The 18,046-nt window shown below is 37.3% G+C and overlaps 1 protein-coding gene and 1 long non-coding RNA gene across 2 annotated transcripts in view; both read left to right on the top strand.

The window, feature by feature from the left end:
• GNA13 (G protein subunit alpha 13) overlaps positions 1-18,046 on the top strand; it is a 29,481-nt gene that overhangs the window by 6,653 nt on the left and 4,782 nt on the right. The window contains exon 3 of the mRNA XM_036450630.2: positions 14,098-14,148. Within this exon, the coding sequence (XP_036306523.1) occupies positions 14,098-14,148 (51 nt within the window). The remainder of the gene's footprint in view (positions 1-14,097; positions 14,149-18,046) is intronic.
• LOC123652920 lies at positions 273-7,345 on the top strand. Its single transcript, XR_006742491.1, has 3 exons — positions 273-284; positions 5,476-6,360; positions 6,818-7,345. It is a non-coding gene; the product is annotated as an uncharacterized LOC123652920 (long non-coding RNA).

Here is an 18,046-nt window from a genome sequence, read left to right as displayed (position 1 = left end):
AATGAGAGGTAAAATTGGCTGTTTTAGCTTTAACAATTGATTATTAAACTTATTAATGCAAATTGAAAGGAAAAGAAAATGTGTCGGTTTGTTAAGCCTCTCTGTGGCTTTTTTGCGTCAGATGAATGACTGCCCTATTACTAGTTTTGGGGACAAGGGATAGGATAGTGATATCACAGCTTAGGTTTTCAGCAGTCCAGTCGTTTGTTAGTAATAACTTTGGGTGCAAACATGAATGGTTTTTTTCCCCCTGGAGTTCTCAAAAGCAAACATTTCCTTTTCTGGTTAGTTTCATTATGGGTAAGCTAAATAGCTTACTGTGGGAAAAGAATTTAATCTGTTGTTATAGCTTAAGGGACCGTTCTTATACACTAGCACCTGAGGATAATACATACATCCTAAGAAGTGGTCTCTGTTGGTACTTGGTTAAATGTTTGTCATGCTCAGTTTTGGCTCTGCATTCACTGCAGCCTGCCACTGTACTGAGGAGACAATAGTTAGGGAATTTGGTAAGTTAGATGACTAAAGAGATGGGAGTCCAGAGTTGGCTAGGAAATGAAACAGCTGGAGGTATGTAATAAAACTAAGGCAATAACTAGGGGTTACTGCCAATTAAACTTTTTGGACTTTTAATATATAGTTGCTTATTCAGAAATATAAGCAGACTTTGTAGACTTGGATGTATGGACAGGAAAGTGTGTGACACTGAATGCTGTAGAGCTTCCTAATTTCTATATACAATTTAACTTGTCAGCATTAATACAACTTCCTGTAATCAGTCTTTCTTTTCAAAAAAAATAAAAATATATATATATTATTGATTTCAGAGAGGAAGGGAGAGAAAAAGATAGAAACATCAATGATGAAACAGAATTATTGATTGGCTGCCTCCTGGTTGCCCCCAACTAGGGATCAAGCCCGCAACCCGGGCATGCGCCCTTGACTGGAATCAAACCCACTATCCTTCTGCCCTCAAGCTGACGCTCTGTCCACTGAGTCACGCCAGCTAAGGCAACTAGTCTTTTTTTGCAATACCTAAAGCCAAACTGTTTTCTTTGTTATCATGGTACCTTCAGCAATTTTTCTTACTCAAGTAGTGCAGTTTGTGCTTGACATAGTTACACTTCTCCAAGCTGATGGGGTAGTTTATTCTGTGTAGCAAAGTAACTATTTAATCTCATGTATTAGCTGCTGAAAAGAGCTGAGTGCTAAGTAAGGTAAGAACTTCAGGCTGGAGTAAAATATTTATTTTCACTGTAGCATGGATTTGAAATACTATAGAGTTAGAGGCATTGGTTTATTCTTTGACACTGATATGGATCTGCTTTAGAAAATGAGTCAATTTCTGCTTTCAGTTGTAAAGTATGATTATGTTTCTTTTGGAGGATTTGGTTCATTTTCTTTATGAATAAGAGCAAAACGGGACTTTGACTTCAAGTTGCTAGATACTTATTGTCTACTGATTCTAGGGTTAGAGTTAAATGTAAGATAAGGATTACATATAACAGAGGTTGTAGAGACTTTAAAATTCATGTCTCTATGGGTAGCATTTCCTGTTGGTGAATTTGATCAAATGTCAGAGTGGTTACATTTTTTCCAAACCTTGGAAGCCCAGAGCTCTAGTACTGCTTACATTAAAAAACAAAAATGTTTTTAGCATGTACTTATACAAAACAACTTTCTGAGATTGTGTGTGAACATGTATGTATGCATACATAAGTATATGTCTTGATGAGTTTTGTTATATTGACATGTTCATGTTTATATCTTATATTTTGGGGTGGGGGAGTAGGAACTTGACTAGCTGTGAGATATGTGGGCTCCGGTGCTGAAAGGGGGATTGTAAATACTTTGCTGGTTTCTGTATTACACTTTTATTGCTAAACAAAGCTAGTGATAACAGTAATTTATGCTGCTCTGAAAATGTTTATTAAACAACTAAGGGATAAACCAAGGAACTCATTTTGTTAGGTAAACTAGATGTTAGTTTCAGAATTCTTTACTAGAGTGTGGACCTAGCCCAGGAGCAGGCTTTGTGAGCTCACTTTTAAGGAAAGCATAGCATGATGACTGAAGGACTCCCTGGCTTGAATATTCCCCGTTGACCTTCCTCAAATAGGCAGCAGCCCAAACAAGTTGAGGTATCTAGTCATACTAGCCCAAATCAGGTGCTAATTTCTCCAGAAAATGAATTTAAGTGCTGATAATTATATCACATTTTAATACTTTGTTTTTTCAGAATGCCTTTGTTCTTTTCAGAGTTCTGTGACATACATTATCATGCAATCCTTTAAAACAAAACACAGAAATAGAAGATGTGTATTGCTCCCACTTCACAGATGAAAAAATTCAGATGCAGAGAGAGGTTCCTTAAAGCTTTAATCACAGAATCAGTAAATAATAGAGTGGACACTGGGACCCAGACTGACGCCTGGCCCACAGCACTAGCCACAACTGTTTTGCACGAACTCCAATGTTATATTCACGGAGCATTCTCTTCTTCTCAGACTCTGACCAAAACCTATATGCTCAAATATTACCACTCCTCTCTTAAGTTCTTGCACATTATTAAATATATGTAAGGTTTTCTTAAGAATACTTAGCATTGCACTGATATTCACCAGGTTGTTTTTATATTCTGAACTTTCATAATACTCTTGTGCCATTCCTTTTTTATTGTATTAACTTAGTTTATGCTAAGATATAAATAAACTTAAATGACATTTAATAGTAAATTTATTAACTTAGAGTGGTACAGTTCTTCTAACCACTATTCATCATGGGAAAGGCCGTTTGAATCCTCACCTCCTTGAAAGCTACAATAAATCAACTACTAGTCATCCTCAACTGATGTTCCATTAGTGAGCATGGTTTTTATTTGTTTTATTTTTTGTGAACATGTTTTTCTTTTTAACTTTTATTGATTTTCAGAGAGAGAGGAAGGGAGAGAAACATCGATTTTGTTTTTCCACTTATTTATGCATTGATTGATTGCTTGCTTAAATGTACACTGACCAGAGATCAAACCCACAACCTTGGTATATTGGGAAGATGCTCTAACCAATTGAGCTACCTGGCCAGGACAATGAACATGGTTTTTATTGTACCCTGAAAAAGAAAAGTTTAATGGCGACCTGTTATCTGAAAGGCAGCCATATAATTTTCTAGGAAAGTGTCATTTGGACATTAGCACATATCCAGTATGTAGTTGCTCTTGGTTTGGAGAAGGGGATATCAGAACACTATTATTTTTTTTAAATATATTTTATTGATTTTTTTACAGAGAGGAAGGGAGAGAGATAGAGAGCTAGAAACGTCGATGAGAGAGAAACATCGACCAGCTGCCTCTTGCACACTCCCTACCGGGGATGTGCCCGCAACTAAGGTACATGCCCTTGACCGGAATCTTACCCAGGACCTTTCAGTCCGCAGACCGATGCTCTACCACTGAGCCAAACTGGTTTCGGCCACTATTATTATTTTTATGAGCTCCTTTGCAGTGTTATTCAGATAATTGTCACAGTTGTCATACTATTGAGCATTCCAGATTGCAGTTTGTTGCAGTTTTTTCTTATAGTTAGAAGCTATATTTTATGTGCATATTTCTGAAAATTAAGTGATTTTTATTTCCTTGCTTGAAAGTATTTCATTTTTTTCTAGCTACATGGTACAATTCACTTTTGTCTATATGGTAAATATATATATTGCAAGATGCCTTATTCCTGAGAGAATTTGTTCCATCCTTATTAACAGAGCATTATTAGAATGGGTTGATACAGATCTAGGAAATGTTTTGTTTTGAGACTGGACTAAAGTTGCCATCTTCTGCATTGATAGTAGTTGTTTATCTTAATCTTTCAAATTTATTCTCTCTTCTTTGGACAAAACAAATTTTAAAATTTAAATCACTTTAGTGAGTGTACTTTTTCATCCCCAACTATTCTATAACAGATTCAGAATACTTGAGTAGAATTACTCGTCCTTGATTTATTTTGGTTTTGGTCTCAATCATAAGACATATGTACTTGGTTTTGCTACATGAAACTTTACTGTGTATCTTCGAAACAAATTAGAAAATAACCATGTTCAAAAGTATTGATTTATTTTGCATATTGTGAAACATTTAGAAATGATTTTAATGTGATAGCCTTAATGGTTTTCTACAGTGCCATGAGATAAAGTGGAACTAAATGGCCAGCCAGAAATCATGTCCTGGCTGTGCCACTCACTGTGTGAGCTTGAGCAAGTCCCTCAGCATCTCTGAATTTCTGCAGATGAAAATTGGGGACAATCCAAGGACCCACCGTTATTAATTGTTGTAGGGATTACATGAGATAATCCATGTAAAGGACTGTAGTGCAATGCCTGACACATATTAACCATTTTATTAATATTAGCCATATGTACATAAACCATATGTATCTTTTTTTAAAATAAAGCACCATAAGCTTTTATTTGATTCATTCTTTGAACTTGTTTACTAATATAAAAAATTCTGAATTCTTAATAATGCAGAATATGGCTTACATTCTCATTAGACCATGTTGTCTAATAAAGGCAGTACTTCCAAGAGTGATTTGAGGTTTTCATTGCTACTTGGATTCTTGCTGCCTTCTCCTGTCACTTTGCTTGATTTTTCAATCTAATGTGTAGTCGATTTAGCCAAATCCTTGGCTTCCTGCCCCTTAGTGTGGTGAGAAACCTTTGGCATAGGTGCAGGTACTCTGCTGTCTCCTTCCCTCTCCCTCCTTTGTCTCTGTGGCAATCCTACACCCGGTACCCACTGTGCTCCTTCCCTTTCTGCCATTTCCTGTGCCTGTGGTGGGCAGAGGCTTTGTGAGTACTCCTCAGGCTAAAGAGGGCATTTGGGTTTCTTTTCCCAAGGTAAAAAGAAAACAAAAAAAACCTAACCATATATTAGTAAAATACAAAATTATTTTCTTTTTAAGATTTCGTGTACTTTTATGAGATTTTAGGACTTCTGACCATTTTATATAAAAACCAACTAAAACAGTCTAATAGAGAATTCCTACTTTTTCTCATGGAGCAAAATAAACAAATTTGTTCCCCTAAAGAAAAATTTTTTATTGACTTTGGCATTTCAAAACGATGTTAGCCAATAAGCAAAACTTTTTTACATCCCCCACTCCAAATAGTTTTTACAGTGTCTTTTGGTTTTTTGAGCTGGAGCAGCTTCATGTATCCTGTTAATAGGACATTTCTTTTTTAACCCTTCTGGAAAGGTTAAAGAAAAAGAGCTGGAATAATGATTAATTGGGTGAGACTTTCCTTTTTAGTAATCTGGTACTGTTTTCCTATTCCCTGGGTAATGTTTTTTAAAATCATTTTTCTGTTAAACAGGATGGACTGCCTCAGTAGAAGTTGTATAATTTGTCATCTTAAACTATTAGGTGGCTTTCATTTAGGCTTCATGATGTAAAGAGGTTGTATACATTTATTGATATTAAATAAAAGAAAAACTCCTGGAAGATACTAACATTGAGCAAAGGTACTAGGTTTTTGCTAAAGATTCACCCACAAGTTATTATTGCCTGGCCAACTGTGTGCTACACAAGGCCTAATAAATGAGAAAATAGACATGATTATACTTTAGACAAGTTGCTATTCAAATGTAAGATGGTCTCTAAACTCATTTTTATTGATTTAAAAAAATGAATAATTGAATGCTATATGCTGCAAATACTTTTCATTTTAGTTGCAATCATTAAAATAATATGATTTCGTTTATTGAGTTAAAATATTGCAATGCAAATGACTTGCTATTTTTAACTTAATATTTTGCCATATTTGCAGTAAAACTGTCTTTATTAGCTATAGCTTCAAAACTGATAGGGACCTAAAATTGTTACCATATAGATGATACACATTTCAATTCTGGACTAGGGCAGAGAGAATTATATTTGCTTAATTTTTTCCTTGACCTTTTAAGTTATGTTATGATCAGATGTTGCAACCAATTAGTAGGTGTTCACCTGTTGTAAAGCATTTTGCACATTTGGCCTTAATGCAAGATACCTTTCTTTTGTAAAATAAGGCTCTTTATTAAAAGAAAAACTTGCATTCTGCATTATTTGATAGAATATTTATATCCACCTGATGGTTCCCTACTTATTTATATTTTATACTATATGCAAGTATTAAGGTTTCGAAGCATGATCTTGACTTGAGTATGCATTTTCATTATGATCACTTGAATTCTCTTCATGTGAAAATTGAAGAGTAAATGTAAAAGTCAATGAGGGTAAAAAGGCCTTGGGGAGCAAATTTCAAGGGTTCAGTTATTTATTTAACAAGTCTGATAAATCAACTTGTCAATTGGCAGCTTTCAGCAGCCTGTGTGTGTGTGTGTGTGTGTGTGTGTGTTTCCCTGTTTTAATGCGCACGTTACACATGGCGTGTATCCACTTACAACACCAGAGCCACGCGGCCCCTCTCACATGCAGACAGCCGGTCAGGCGCAGTTTGAGCTACACACACATCTTGCACAGATACTGGGGGGAAAACCTGTGAACTCTTTACAGCTTTAACAAATATACATAAATATGAGGACATAAATTACAGTACGATATCGACAGCATCGAGGACATTGGTAACAGACTCGGGGCGGCCCCGTCCGACATCCAGCGGACTCTCTTCATTGCGTGCGTGAGTCTCAGGAGATGCTAGTGACATAACAACGCAGCGAGTCTCCATCCTCCTGACACGCTGAAGCTCCCCTAGGCCCACGGCCACTGTACCCACACACCCAGGCCACATGACCGCCCAGGCCACATGACCGTCTTCAGCAGCCTTTTAGTAACATATCCTTGAACACCTAATAGTGAGCAGGCATTCGTTTTAGGCTGGGTATTTGCTAGCGAACCAAATGAAAACAATCTCTGATCTCATTCATCTTAGTGTTAGTTGGAGGAACTTACATTACAAACAATCCCACATGTGATAAGTGCTCTGAAGGAAAAGAAAAGGAACCTGTGGCAGAACAAGAGGATGGTTTGAAGAGATGGAAGAGATGCGTGAGACAGGGTCAGCAGGCGAGGAGAGGAAGAGTTTGACGGGCAGAAAGAGAACCGTGTGTGCAGGACCTGAGGTGGGGAAAGCCTGCTGGAGTGTGGATATTGGAGGGAAGTGAGGAGAGCAGCCAGTCAGTAAAAACCTACCAAAAACCTTTCTACTGTTCTGGATGCTGAGCAGTTTCAGAGCGAGGTGGTAGCCATTGCGGTGCAGGGACAACAGTAGATTCAAGGTAAAACAAAATCATTGGGGTTCTGACAGATTGGATATGAAGTGAGGGAGAGAGGCATATGTTAAGTGTGACTCAGGCCGAAACCGGCTCAGTGGATAGAGCGTCGGTCTGCGGACTGAAAGGTCCCGGGTTCGATTCCAGTCAAGGGCATGCATCTTAGTTGCGGGCACATCCCCAGTGGGGGGTGTGCAAGAGGCAGCTGGTCGATGTTTCTCTCTCATCGATGTTTCTCTCTATCCCTCTCTCTTCCTCTCTGTAAAAAATCAATAAAAATACATTAAAAAAAAAAAAGAAAGAAAAGAAAAGAAAAATGCAATGAAAATTTAAAAAGACATGCTATATGCTCTTAAAAAAAAAAAAAAAAAAAGAGTGACTCAGGCCCTAGCCAATTTGGCTCAATAAATAGAGCATTGGCCTGAGGACTGAAGGGTTTCAGGATTGATTCTGGTCAAGAGCAGATGCGTGGGTTGCAGGCTCGGTCCCCAGTAAGGAGGCGTGCAGGAGGCAGCCAATCAGTGATTCTCATCATTGATGTTTCTATCTCTCTCCCTCTCCCTCTTCTTTCCTCTCTGAAATCAATTATATATATATATATATTATATATATTTGAAAAAGAGTGACTCTGGTTTCTGGTTTTCACAACCAGGTGGATGGTGCTTTTTGCTGAAATGAAAAGACTGTAAGAAAGGAATTTGAGAGGGAAGATTAAGACTTTAATTTGGGCATATCAGGTTGAGATCTGTGAGGCATGCAGGTGGAATCAAGTAGACAGTTTACTACATGAGTCTGGAATCCAGAATAGAGCTTTGGGCTAAAAGATGGAAATGTAGAAGTTGTTTGCTTTCGGGTGATATTTAAAATCTTTTGGATGCACACAGTTATTCAGAGAAAGGGTATAAAAAGAAATTAGGGCTCGAGATAGAGTCTTGAGGAACCTTCAACCTTTTGAGAATGTTCATAAGAGGAGATGCTAGCAGAAATGGCCAGAAAGATAGGAGAAATCCAGGAACATGTAATGCCATGGAGGCTGGGAAAGTGTTTCAGTGAAGAAAAATATGGCCATTGGTGCCACATGCCACTGAGAGGTCTGGTATGTCCATTGATTTTGGCAATGGAGAGGTTTTGCTGACTGTGGCAAGTGACAGACTTGATAAAGATGAAGTCAGGCTGGAAGGGCCCAAAGAGGGAAGAGAGGTGAGGAAGTAGAGAAGATCAGATCCACTTGAAATGACTGTTCTCATTTCTCTTTGCAGCACTTTCAACCTTCTGGCTTAGTATTAATAGGTTGGGTCTTTTCAAGCCTTTTTAAAATTCAGGAGGACGTTGTGTTTATTTTAACCAGTTTTTTTGAATCTCACTCTAAGAAGTGTTAATATCAGTTGGCAATTATTAGTCAGTTAGGTCAGGCAAGCACAAGACCTTTTCATTTTGTACTTGATTGTTTTATGACCATTTTTATATAGCGGGGCAATAATTTGATCAGTTATACACAATGCACTCATTCATTTCTTTACTCTTTCGGCAAACATGTATTGAATATATTCCCACGGTATGTTCCGGGCCAGTGGTCGGCAAACTGTGGCTTGCAAGCTACATGCGGCTCTATGGCCCCTTGAGTGTGGCTCTTGCATAAAATACCACGTGCGGGCGTGCACTTAGAGCGCAATGGAAACTTTGCAGCCCATGTGCAGAAGCTGGCTTTTGGCTCCCAAAAGAGATTTCAGTCGTTGGACTGTTGATAGTTGGCTCTTTTGACAAATGAGTTTGTTGACCACTGATCTGGGCTGAATGGGCAGGCCCTGGGGACTGAACAACTGCCTGTCTGGCTGTCTTACAAGAGGTTCTCAGTCTAGTGGGGAGCAGATAAAAAAAGTCAACCAACAGTGTTTGTAAATGAGAATTATAAATGCTATAATATTTGTTGCTTTTCTGCTAAGAGTATGCTAACCTAGAAAAGACCTAAGAGAGCATATAGTCCTATTCACTTCATTTTATACATAAAACATGGGTCCATAGAGATTAAGGCCACCGGTAGTTTTGGTGATAGAGCCATGCTTCACACTCTGGGCTGTAGGACTCCGTAGCCCGTGTCTTATGTTCACAACCAACCTTGCTTTCCTGTGTCCCTTCATAGCTCACTTAACCAAATAGAGATTTGGAAAAGGAACTGATTACCAATATAAATTTTGAGCTATTTCCTACTTTCTTCAGAATTTAGAAACATTCATAGGTTGCATTGCTTTGCTGTCCGACATGATTGCTGGGCAGACGGAGAAGGGAAAGTGATCAATACTGGCCAGGGTTGAGATAATTGGTTCAACAGCTAACTGGGAGTAAAGTGATCTGGGTTTTCCTCTCATCTGCTGTGTAATAAAGGCATAGAATTTATTAATTGATGTTTATTGTCAATGTTACTTAATGTTGATTATGGTATAATTTTGAGTTGTGGGGATTTAAAGATTTGTTGTAGCACATCATAGAGCAGAACTTTCCATCCAGTGTGCATTCACAAGGACTTCTGGGTATTGTGAATTGCTCTTATAGGCCCTCTATTGGTTGTCAGGGGAATTGAAACTATATTTGGGAAGTATGACCTGTGTTGGAAAATTGTATTTTTTGTTTCTTTTTAACAATTGAGGTCATTTCTTTTTTTGGGAAAAAAAAGAAAGAAGGAAAAATTTACTACTGAAAGGTTCTAGTACTGGCACAGCTAAATATTTCTTTGTTCAGATTGTATAAGATTGACCCTTTCCAAAAAAATATTTTAATTTTTAGGAGTTCTCAGAACTCTAAGCTTTTTATTGTTATGTGAAAACTGAAAAATAAGAAAATTGTTTTGTTTTATTTTTTTGAGGGAATTACCTGCTCCAGAATCCAAATTAGCTTTAAAAAAAAAAATTTTTTTTAATTTAAAACTTATATGTCCATTGTAGAAAAGCATCTAGTCAGCCACTTATACATCACCCCAAGACATCTTTGTTGATATTTGGTGTATTTCCTTCTAGTATTTCAGTACAGCTTTGGTTAACTTTTGAGATAAACTTTTCAGGACTTTCTGTACAGTTTTATATCCTGTTCACTTATAATAGTAGTGCAACCTTAGTATTTCCTGCAGGCACTGATTTTCTCAGAACTGGCAAGGCATTCTTGGAAAATATATGTGATTTTTTTTGTTTGTTTACATGGAAAATTCTCGTGTGTGTGTGTGTGTGTGTGTGTGTGTGTGTGTGTGTGTGTAGACAGACACCCATACATATGTAAGGATCAGAAACTGGTATAGTAAATGGTAACATAGAATAAATGTGGAATAAATTACCATGTTGTTGCCTAATTAATCAATGGTATTTATCATGTTAAAGCTAGCCCCTATCTGTAATATTAATCTTCTTTCTTATATTTAAAATTTGTATTTCTTTTTTTGTTGATTTTTTAAAGGTAGAGAGAGAGAGAGAAGCATTGACTTGTTTCACTTAATGATGCATTCATTCATTTATTGCTCCTTTTGTATATGCCCTGATCAGACATCAAACTGCAACCTTGCCATGTCGGGATGTAAGCTACTTTGCCAGGGCCTGCATTTCATTTTTACTTGATACTTTCTTAAAATAACAAAATTGAATAGCATATAAGTATTAGATACACATGCATAAATATAAGATATCCATGTATCCAAAAATGCATTAGACATTTGGCTAAGTTTTTTCCTCATATCTCTAAGGATGAAGCATTTTAATAAAATAAGAGAATTACTAAACTGCATTGTACATTTTGTGTTATGTGTAAATTGGAATTTTTGTAGGACTACAAGAATACTCTTAAAAACTAAATTCTAGATTTAAATTATTTGGTTGGTAAGTCTAATTGAAAAATTGGATATAAAAAGGGATTTATTCATTTGTGAGCAATGGCAAAGAAAGGGCAGTTTATAAAATAAAGTGATAATTTAGTTCTTTAAAAAAAATTTCACTTCTAATTTTGTGCACTAGTTTCTTTTTATAGCTTATATGCAAGCGAGAATTAAAATTGTCTAAATTAGGTATTCTTTTGGACATTTGATTTAGACTATTGTAAATTATCTTAGATTAATTTGGATAGGTATTTAATTTGATGAAAAATATTTTCAAATATTGGGGTGGTTTACGTTGTTGTACCTAACTAATTTTGGCCCTTTGGGAAGTTTTAAGTGATGAACATAGAAAATGCTAGCAAGAAACTTGAAATTCTGCATTTAGTTGGAGTCTACATAATTTTAACCTATCTACAAAGCGAAGGGCAATAGCTTATATTCCTTTGACTGTAAGTAAATCCTCTCACTCCGTGTGAACCAAACAAAACATGAGTAGTACTTTAAGTATGCTTTAATGATAAAGATGACAATATCACCCTTATTATTGTAAAAACATGTTCTGTGCGTCACATCAATACTTTACAATGCTTTTTCCAAATAAAAATGAATAGAGAATGTCATTAAACAAAAAGTAGGCCATCTCAAAGATAAGAAACAATAAAATAGGTCCTTTGTGAAGACCAGGCAAAATGAGAACGTTGGGAGGGCAATAAATGAAAAGGAGAAGTGAAACCGCCCATGACAGGCTCAGGACCAGAGAGCTTGATGCCTGCTCTGTGTGCAGAGCTAGCTTCTTTATTATTGTTTATTTTGAAGTTAAAATTAACGGGAGAAATAAAGACATGGCTCTCATTATAGAGGTATATTTCAAATATTTGAAACAGGATGCTTTTAATATCTTTTAGTTTTAGAGTCATTTTCAAAGCTATGAACAAACTCTTTAAATATAATCAGGCCTGGTTTTATGTTTATTGTCTTTAAGGAATTAAGTATAATGTTCTAATCTTAGACTTCAAATAGTGTGGGCAGAGCAATATCTTGGTATATTTCATCTTTTCATGTGACTATGTGAAGAAACAATAGAGAAAGGAAAAGTCAAATGGGAAATTGAGCTTTTAATTATCTTTGTTACTAGCCACTTCCCTTCCTTAGATTGAATGAAGAATCTTGGTTCATTAACCAACTTTTAACCCCACCCTTTTTTCATTTTGTACCTTATTTCTATTTGGCACATGGTTCTTGGAACGTTTGTATTACACATAGTCTGTGCACAGAATATTGTCCAAAAGGATCCTTATTTAGATGTGGCTTCACAGAGATATTTGCAGGGCTTCAATTACTACTCTATATAAATGTGAATTATTGATTTTTATTTTTTTTTAAACACTAATAGGTCGCTTTTAAAGGCAGGTTAGTAAATTTCCTATTGAATAGATTTCACTAAACGCATGCTTAATGAAGCCTGCTTAGTGAATATTCAGAAAACATTTTGACCTGGCTTCGTTTGGAGATTATAAAACTAATGAAAATTAAAGGCATATTATACCTTATTATGTCAATAGATGCAATATAATATGGCAACACAAGTCACAGTTGTAATTAATTTAAGGAGTAAACAGATTTGTATTTGCCTCTCTTATAGCTTGATTTTTTTTCTCTTTAAAATATTTCAAACTTGCAAATAGAAGGACTTACTATGCATGGAACGGATGTAAGCCACTTTAAACCATTGGACTTTGCAATTTTAGAGCACAAACATCTATCAGTTTACTAGTACTTCAGGAAGTGTTTTCCTATTAAGTTATTAAAACACTTCTCTCTTTTCCAACTACATTTTTGTGTAAGGGCAGATTTTCATCATACTTCAACCAACCTAAAGTAGCAGTTCAAATTCAGAAGCAGATGAGTGTCTCTGTCTTTTATTAAGATATGTTATAATATCGATGAACAGGTGATGTGTTTACTATTGATATATTAAAATGAATTATTAAGTATAAAATATTTGTTAATCTCTTGGTTTTACTTTCTAATATGCTAAATAAATACCAGTAGCTATAAGCCATATGAACAAAGTCTCTTTGAGCTCCTCAAGAATTTTAAGATATGAAAAGGGATCCTGAGATCAAAAATTGTGAGAATTGCTATTTTAATTCCTTGTGACTGAAAGTGTGGTCCCGGAAATCACTTGAACTGTGGATACTATTGTACTTCCTTCCCCACCGCATCCCTACTCCAATCAGAACTACAGTATAGCAATCTTCCTGGGATTCTCCCATACATTAAAGAATCCTTCAGGATCTTGCGGAAAGGGCTTCTGGCAGGGGAAGTGCCTCAGTAGAAGTCCAACAGGAAAGTGAAAACTCAGGGAGATTCCAAGAACCAGAGCCTTCGTTCCTAAAATGGTTTTCTCTGTTCAAGTATTGCCTTTTAGGAACGTATTCTCATACTGTTTAAATGCTTGGAATTGCCTGGAGGGCCATTTGAAATCTGGGCTCTGAGAGTAGGCTGGTCACTGAGGGAAAGAAGACCTATTGGAGACAGAGCCTGCAGCATTACTCAGAATTGTTCTTAGCAAAGCGTGTCTCTAGGCACATGCCTGTAACTGGAAGATATTTTATATGGTGTTCTCACCTCATCTCTGGTTTGCTCTTGATTCTGAAGATAACCACCATTGCTATAAATTTAAGGTAGAAAAATATAGACAAAAAAAAAATCCCACTTAAAGTTTAGTTGATATCAAAAGCATGCATGCAATCCAAGCGGATGATCAGTTGGGGGTATCATTTATGTAAAGCATTTGTGAAATTAACCAAGCTATGGCACTTCGGGGCAGAGGCAGACATTTTATGTTTTTAGTGGGGTTCGTGTTCAGTCTGAAACAAACTGTTTGGATTAAGTGTACAACCAGACAGTTTAATATAAACTGTTGTAACAAAATCTTCCATTTCTAAGCCCTAATAACTGTTTGTTTTCTTCTTGTTTTTAGGGTGAATCTGTAAAATATTTCCTGGATAACTTGGATAAACTTGGAGAACCAGTAAGTATTTTAACTGAGTGTTCAGTGCCATTTGAAAGCAATAGTCAGGATAATGATGTCAGGAAATTTAGAAAAAGTATATATCAAGCTGTTTACTTCTTTCTGTTTCCTAGTGACAGTATTGTGACTGTTCCACTTCATTTTTTTCTCCCTCTGCTATCCAGATCTCTGCCATTTCCTTGAAGAATTAATTTCCTGATCCATTGCTTTATGAAAGTAAAACTGTTTATAGAGAAAGAAGTTTATGTTTGAAAATGAGATCGCATATTATATATTCTACTTCACTGTCTTTTGGGGTTTTTTGTAAACAAAAACAGAAAGAACACAGTGAGTTTATTGATTTTGAAACCTTTCAGAACACGGTATTTTCCAGCTCGGGATCCCTTTGTGTTGAGTTACAGTGTAGGAAGGCTAGATACGGAAGGCCCAATGAAGGGACTCCATGTTGTAAGAGAAAGAGTTTGTGATTTTCCTGCCGGGTATCCCTCAGAGCCAGCAGCTCTCAGCTGGCTGTGGCTGGCCCTCGCCTGGGCCGCCGCGGGCAGAGCTACACTGTCTGTTCTCTATGTTGGATTCATGCAGAAGACACCACTGGGAGAAAGGTTCTGTGCCTGGAAAATGTTTGGAAGCCATTGCCTTGGAGTCATTTGTTACCTGCTAAGTTTAGTGCAATTCCGTTTTCCTCATAAAGCTAATTTCTGTTACAAATTTTAGTATGATCTCATGGATTCTTTGAGATATTTAACTTTAAAATATAGCTGAAGGAAGCACAACATGAAGCCCATTACAAGCAGGAAAGTGACATGCCGAAGGATGCAGGACACGTGAAAAGGTGCCTCTTTTCACTCTAGCAGGGCGATTTTTGTATTTTCCCTTCTTTTGTATTTCGCTAAATTGTATTTGTCTGCCCTTAAAACCAGTGTTTTTCTCCTGCCTGTTTCTTACATACAAATGTTCCAGAAGTTGGTATCCCCATATTTATCTGTTTTTACTCAGTCCACATCAGTGAAACTTTTTATTAAGTCTTATCTCATTGTCACTTTTCCATCTGGTCAGGTTATAAGCCTTAAAAAAAATTGAGAAGCCTTAGTAGATAAACTAATTTTTAAAGAGTTTTTTTCCGCCAAAACTGGTTTGACTCAGTAGATAGAGCGTCGGTCTGCGGACTGAAAGGTCCCAGGTTGGATTCTGGTCAAGGGCATGTACATTGATTGCGGGCACATCCCCTGTGGGGAGTGTGCAGGAGGCAGTTGATTGATGTTTCTCTCTCATCGATGTTTCTAGCTATCTATCCCTCTCCCTTCCTCTCTGTAAAAAATCAATAACATATTTTTTAAAGAGTTTTTTTCCCCATGTTTTCCAATCCAGACACTGACCTGCTCTTCTTTTTATACTTTACTTTTTTTTCTTTAAACAAAAAAATTATATAATTTCAGAGAGGGGGAGAGAGAGAGAAACATCATTGATAAGAGAATCATTAATCGCTATCTCCTGCACTATAAGGGAACGATCCTGCAACTTGGGCTTTAGCTCTGACCAGGAATCAAACTGTGACCTTCTGGTTCAAAGGTGACGTTCAACCACAGCCACAGCGGCTGGGCTGACCTGCTCTTCTTAACCTGCCTTGTCACATAGTCCTTCTTTGAGCACACCGTTTAAAATAGGTCTCTCCTCTTATTTTCCAGGGTCAGCCCTTGCTTGTTTCAAACCTCCTTGCTCTTATTACTGCAGTTGCTTTACTTTGTTCTGTGCTTATTGTAAACTCCAGTAAATTTTGTACTAACTGCTGGTGTCTTACATTGAGGACAGCTCTGAGGCTACATCTGGAATGGAAAGGAAAAGGTGCTGTACTCAGTTGGTAGCTGTGAAGGAGGGAAGGGCTGTAAACCTGGGTGCACTGCACACCGGCCACCCATTCTGTACATATTAGACAAGTCCCAGGATTGCATTTGCTTCTCCATCCCTGGCTATGGCAGCAGGGTCATTGACGCCCTTCTGTGTGCCCAGCCCCGTGCCCCTCTGGTAGGTGGGTCAAGGACATGGGTTCTGCAGCCAGACCACCCGGGTTCCAATCCCAGTGCTACCACAGACTGGCTCTGTATGACTTTGGGCGTTTCTAAATCATAGTTTTTTCATCCATGTCATAGGTATAGTAAGAGAACCGACCGCATAGGGTGTGTGACAATTAACATGAAATAAACCCCCTGTCTCAGGCTGCCATAACAAAATACCAGAGACTGGAGGGCTTAAACAAAGACATTTATTTCTCACAGTCTGGAGGCTGGAAGTCCAAGATCAAGGGGCTAGCTAAGGAGGGTCATGAAAGGCAGTCAGGAAAGTTCAGATCTGATGGAGTATGGGTGGTTCCGAACTCACGATGCAGGAGGGGTCGGTCTGGGTGGCTTAGAGATGGAACCAAGAGGTGCAAGGCATTCAAGGCAGAGAAATAGTGAAGAGATGGTGATCCGTGCCTGAGATGGAAAAAGTGGGGACAGTAAGGAGGAAAGGAAAAATGGAGGAAAGATTCAGAGAAGGGACAAAGAGGGTTTAATGTGAGATAGGAGATGATAGAGAGGCTTAAAGAAAGACATTGTTGGAGGGACTGGAAGTAGAAAGGAAACTTTCCTTGGTTGGACTTGGAGGAGTTGGTAAGAAAGAAAATGAGTGAGTTTTCTTATTGAAGACATTGTTTTGTGAATAGATTATCAAGTACAAATGAATAGGGAGCATTTAAAAATGAGATTACCTGCCTGTCATAGCCTTCTTGATTTCCCTCTCTACAGCAAGTGGCCGTGGTGGTGGCAGCTGTGGTGGTGGCTGGCACAGTAGGAACTGCTAGATAGAAACATAAAATGTGCCAAATATGACTCTTAAGCACTTCATTCCTTTAACTCATATAGTGCTCACAGGAATATTACTATATTTTACAAATGAGAAAATTGAGACGGAGAGGTTAAGTGACTTGTCCAAGATCACACAGCTAGTATTAAAGCTGACTTTAGAATTCACATTCCTAATCAGTATTACTACTACCCCATTTAGCATTAAATGACATTGTCCTGTGTTTTATGCTTTTTATGAATTAGCCTTTAGCTTCCTAACTAGAGTGTTAGCTCCTAATTAAGGCAATAATAAATATGTTTTCATATTTTTGGAATTAGAACATTTTTAAGAAAGGACACTTCAGGGCTGGCATGTTTCTAAGGCATCTGGCACACAAGTGCACTGTGAATTAGTACCACCTTCTTAGAAAGCAGTTGGGCATTTAGTGTCCACGGTTATCAAAATATTTATAACCTTTGACCTCATAATTTTATTTCCAATTATTTAGATGTTTGCATGAGAATTTTAATTGCTGCACCTCTATTAATTAAAGCAAAAAAGTGGAAACAACCTAAATGACCACTAGTAGGAAAATGTTTATGTAAATCATATCACATTAATCCATCGATGTAAATAGGTATGTGAACAGCAGCTAGAAGGAAACATGGAAATGCCAACACTTTAGAGTCCCAGAGTTACTTAATAAAATGACTATTGATTACAGAAAACTGTGAACTGCCTCCTGTTTTTTCTTTACTTCAACACTCTATTTTCAGGAGATAAGTTTACATTCGCATTATAAGGACACTTTCAAAATCATATTACATATTTGGAAAGACATAAAATGCAGCATTGCAAATAACAATCAGCACTGTTTTAAAAACTTGCCTTGATTCTAAAAAATCATTGATGATGAGAATTTAAGGCTCTTCTGTTCAGGGTTGCCAAAAAGCTGTGTCAAAGTTCTGGAAAAATACTAGCCTGAGAAGAGCGAGTTATACTGCATAACGAGGGGCACTGGTACGGTAGCCGGTGACTCTGAGACCAGCCACTTCCGTCTGCCAGGGTCTGGTAG

This window comes from Pipistrellus kuhlii, unplaced genomic scaffold (assembly GCF_014108245.1).
Source record: "Pipistrellus kuhlii isolate mPipKuh1 unplaced genomic scaffold, mPipKuh1.p scaffold_m20_p_22, whole genome shotgun sequence".
NCBI lineage: Eukaryota > Metazoa > Chordata > Mammalia > Chiroptera > Vespertilionidae > Pipistrellus > Pipistrellus kuhlii.
The sequence above is the reverse complement of the archived record's forward strand: the minus strand, read 5'-3'. Positions and strand labels throughout refer to the sequence as shown.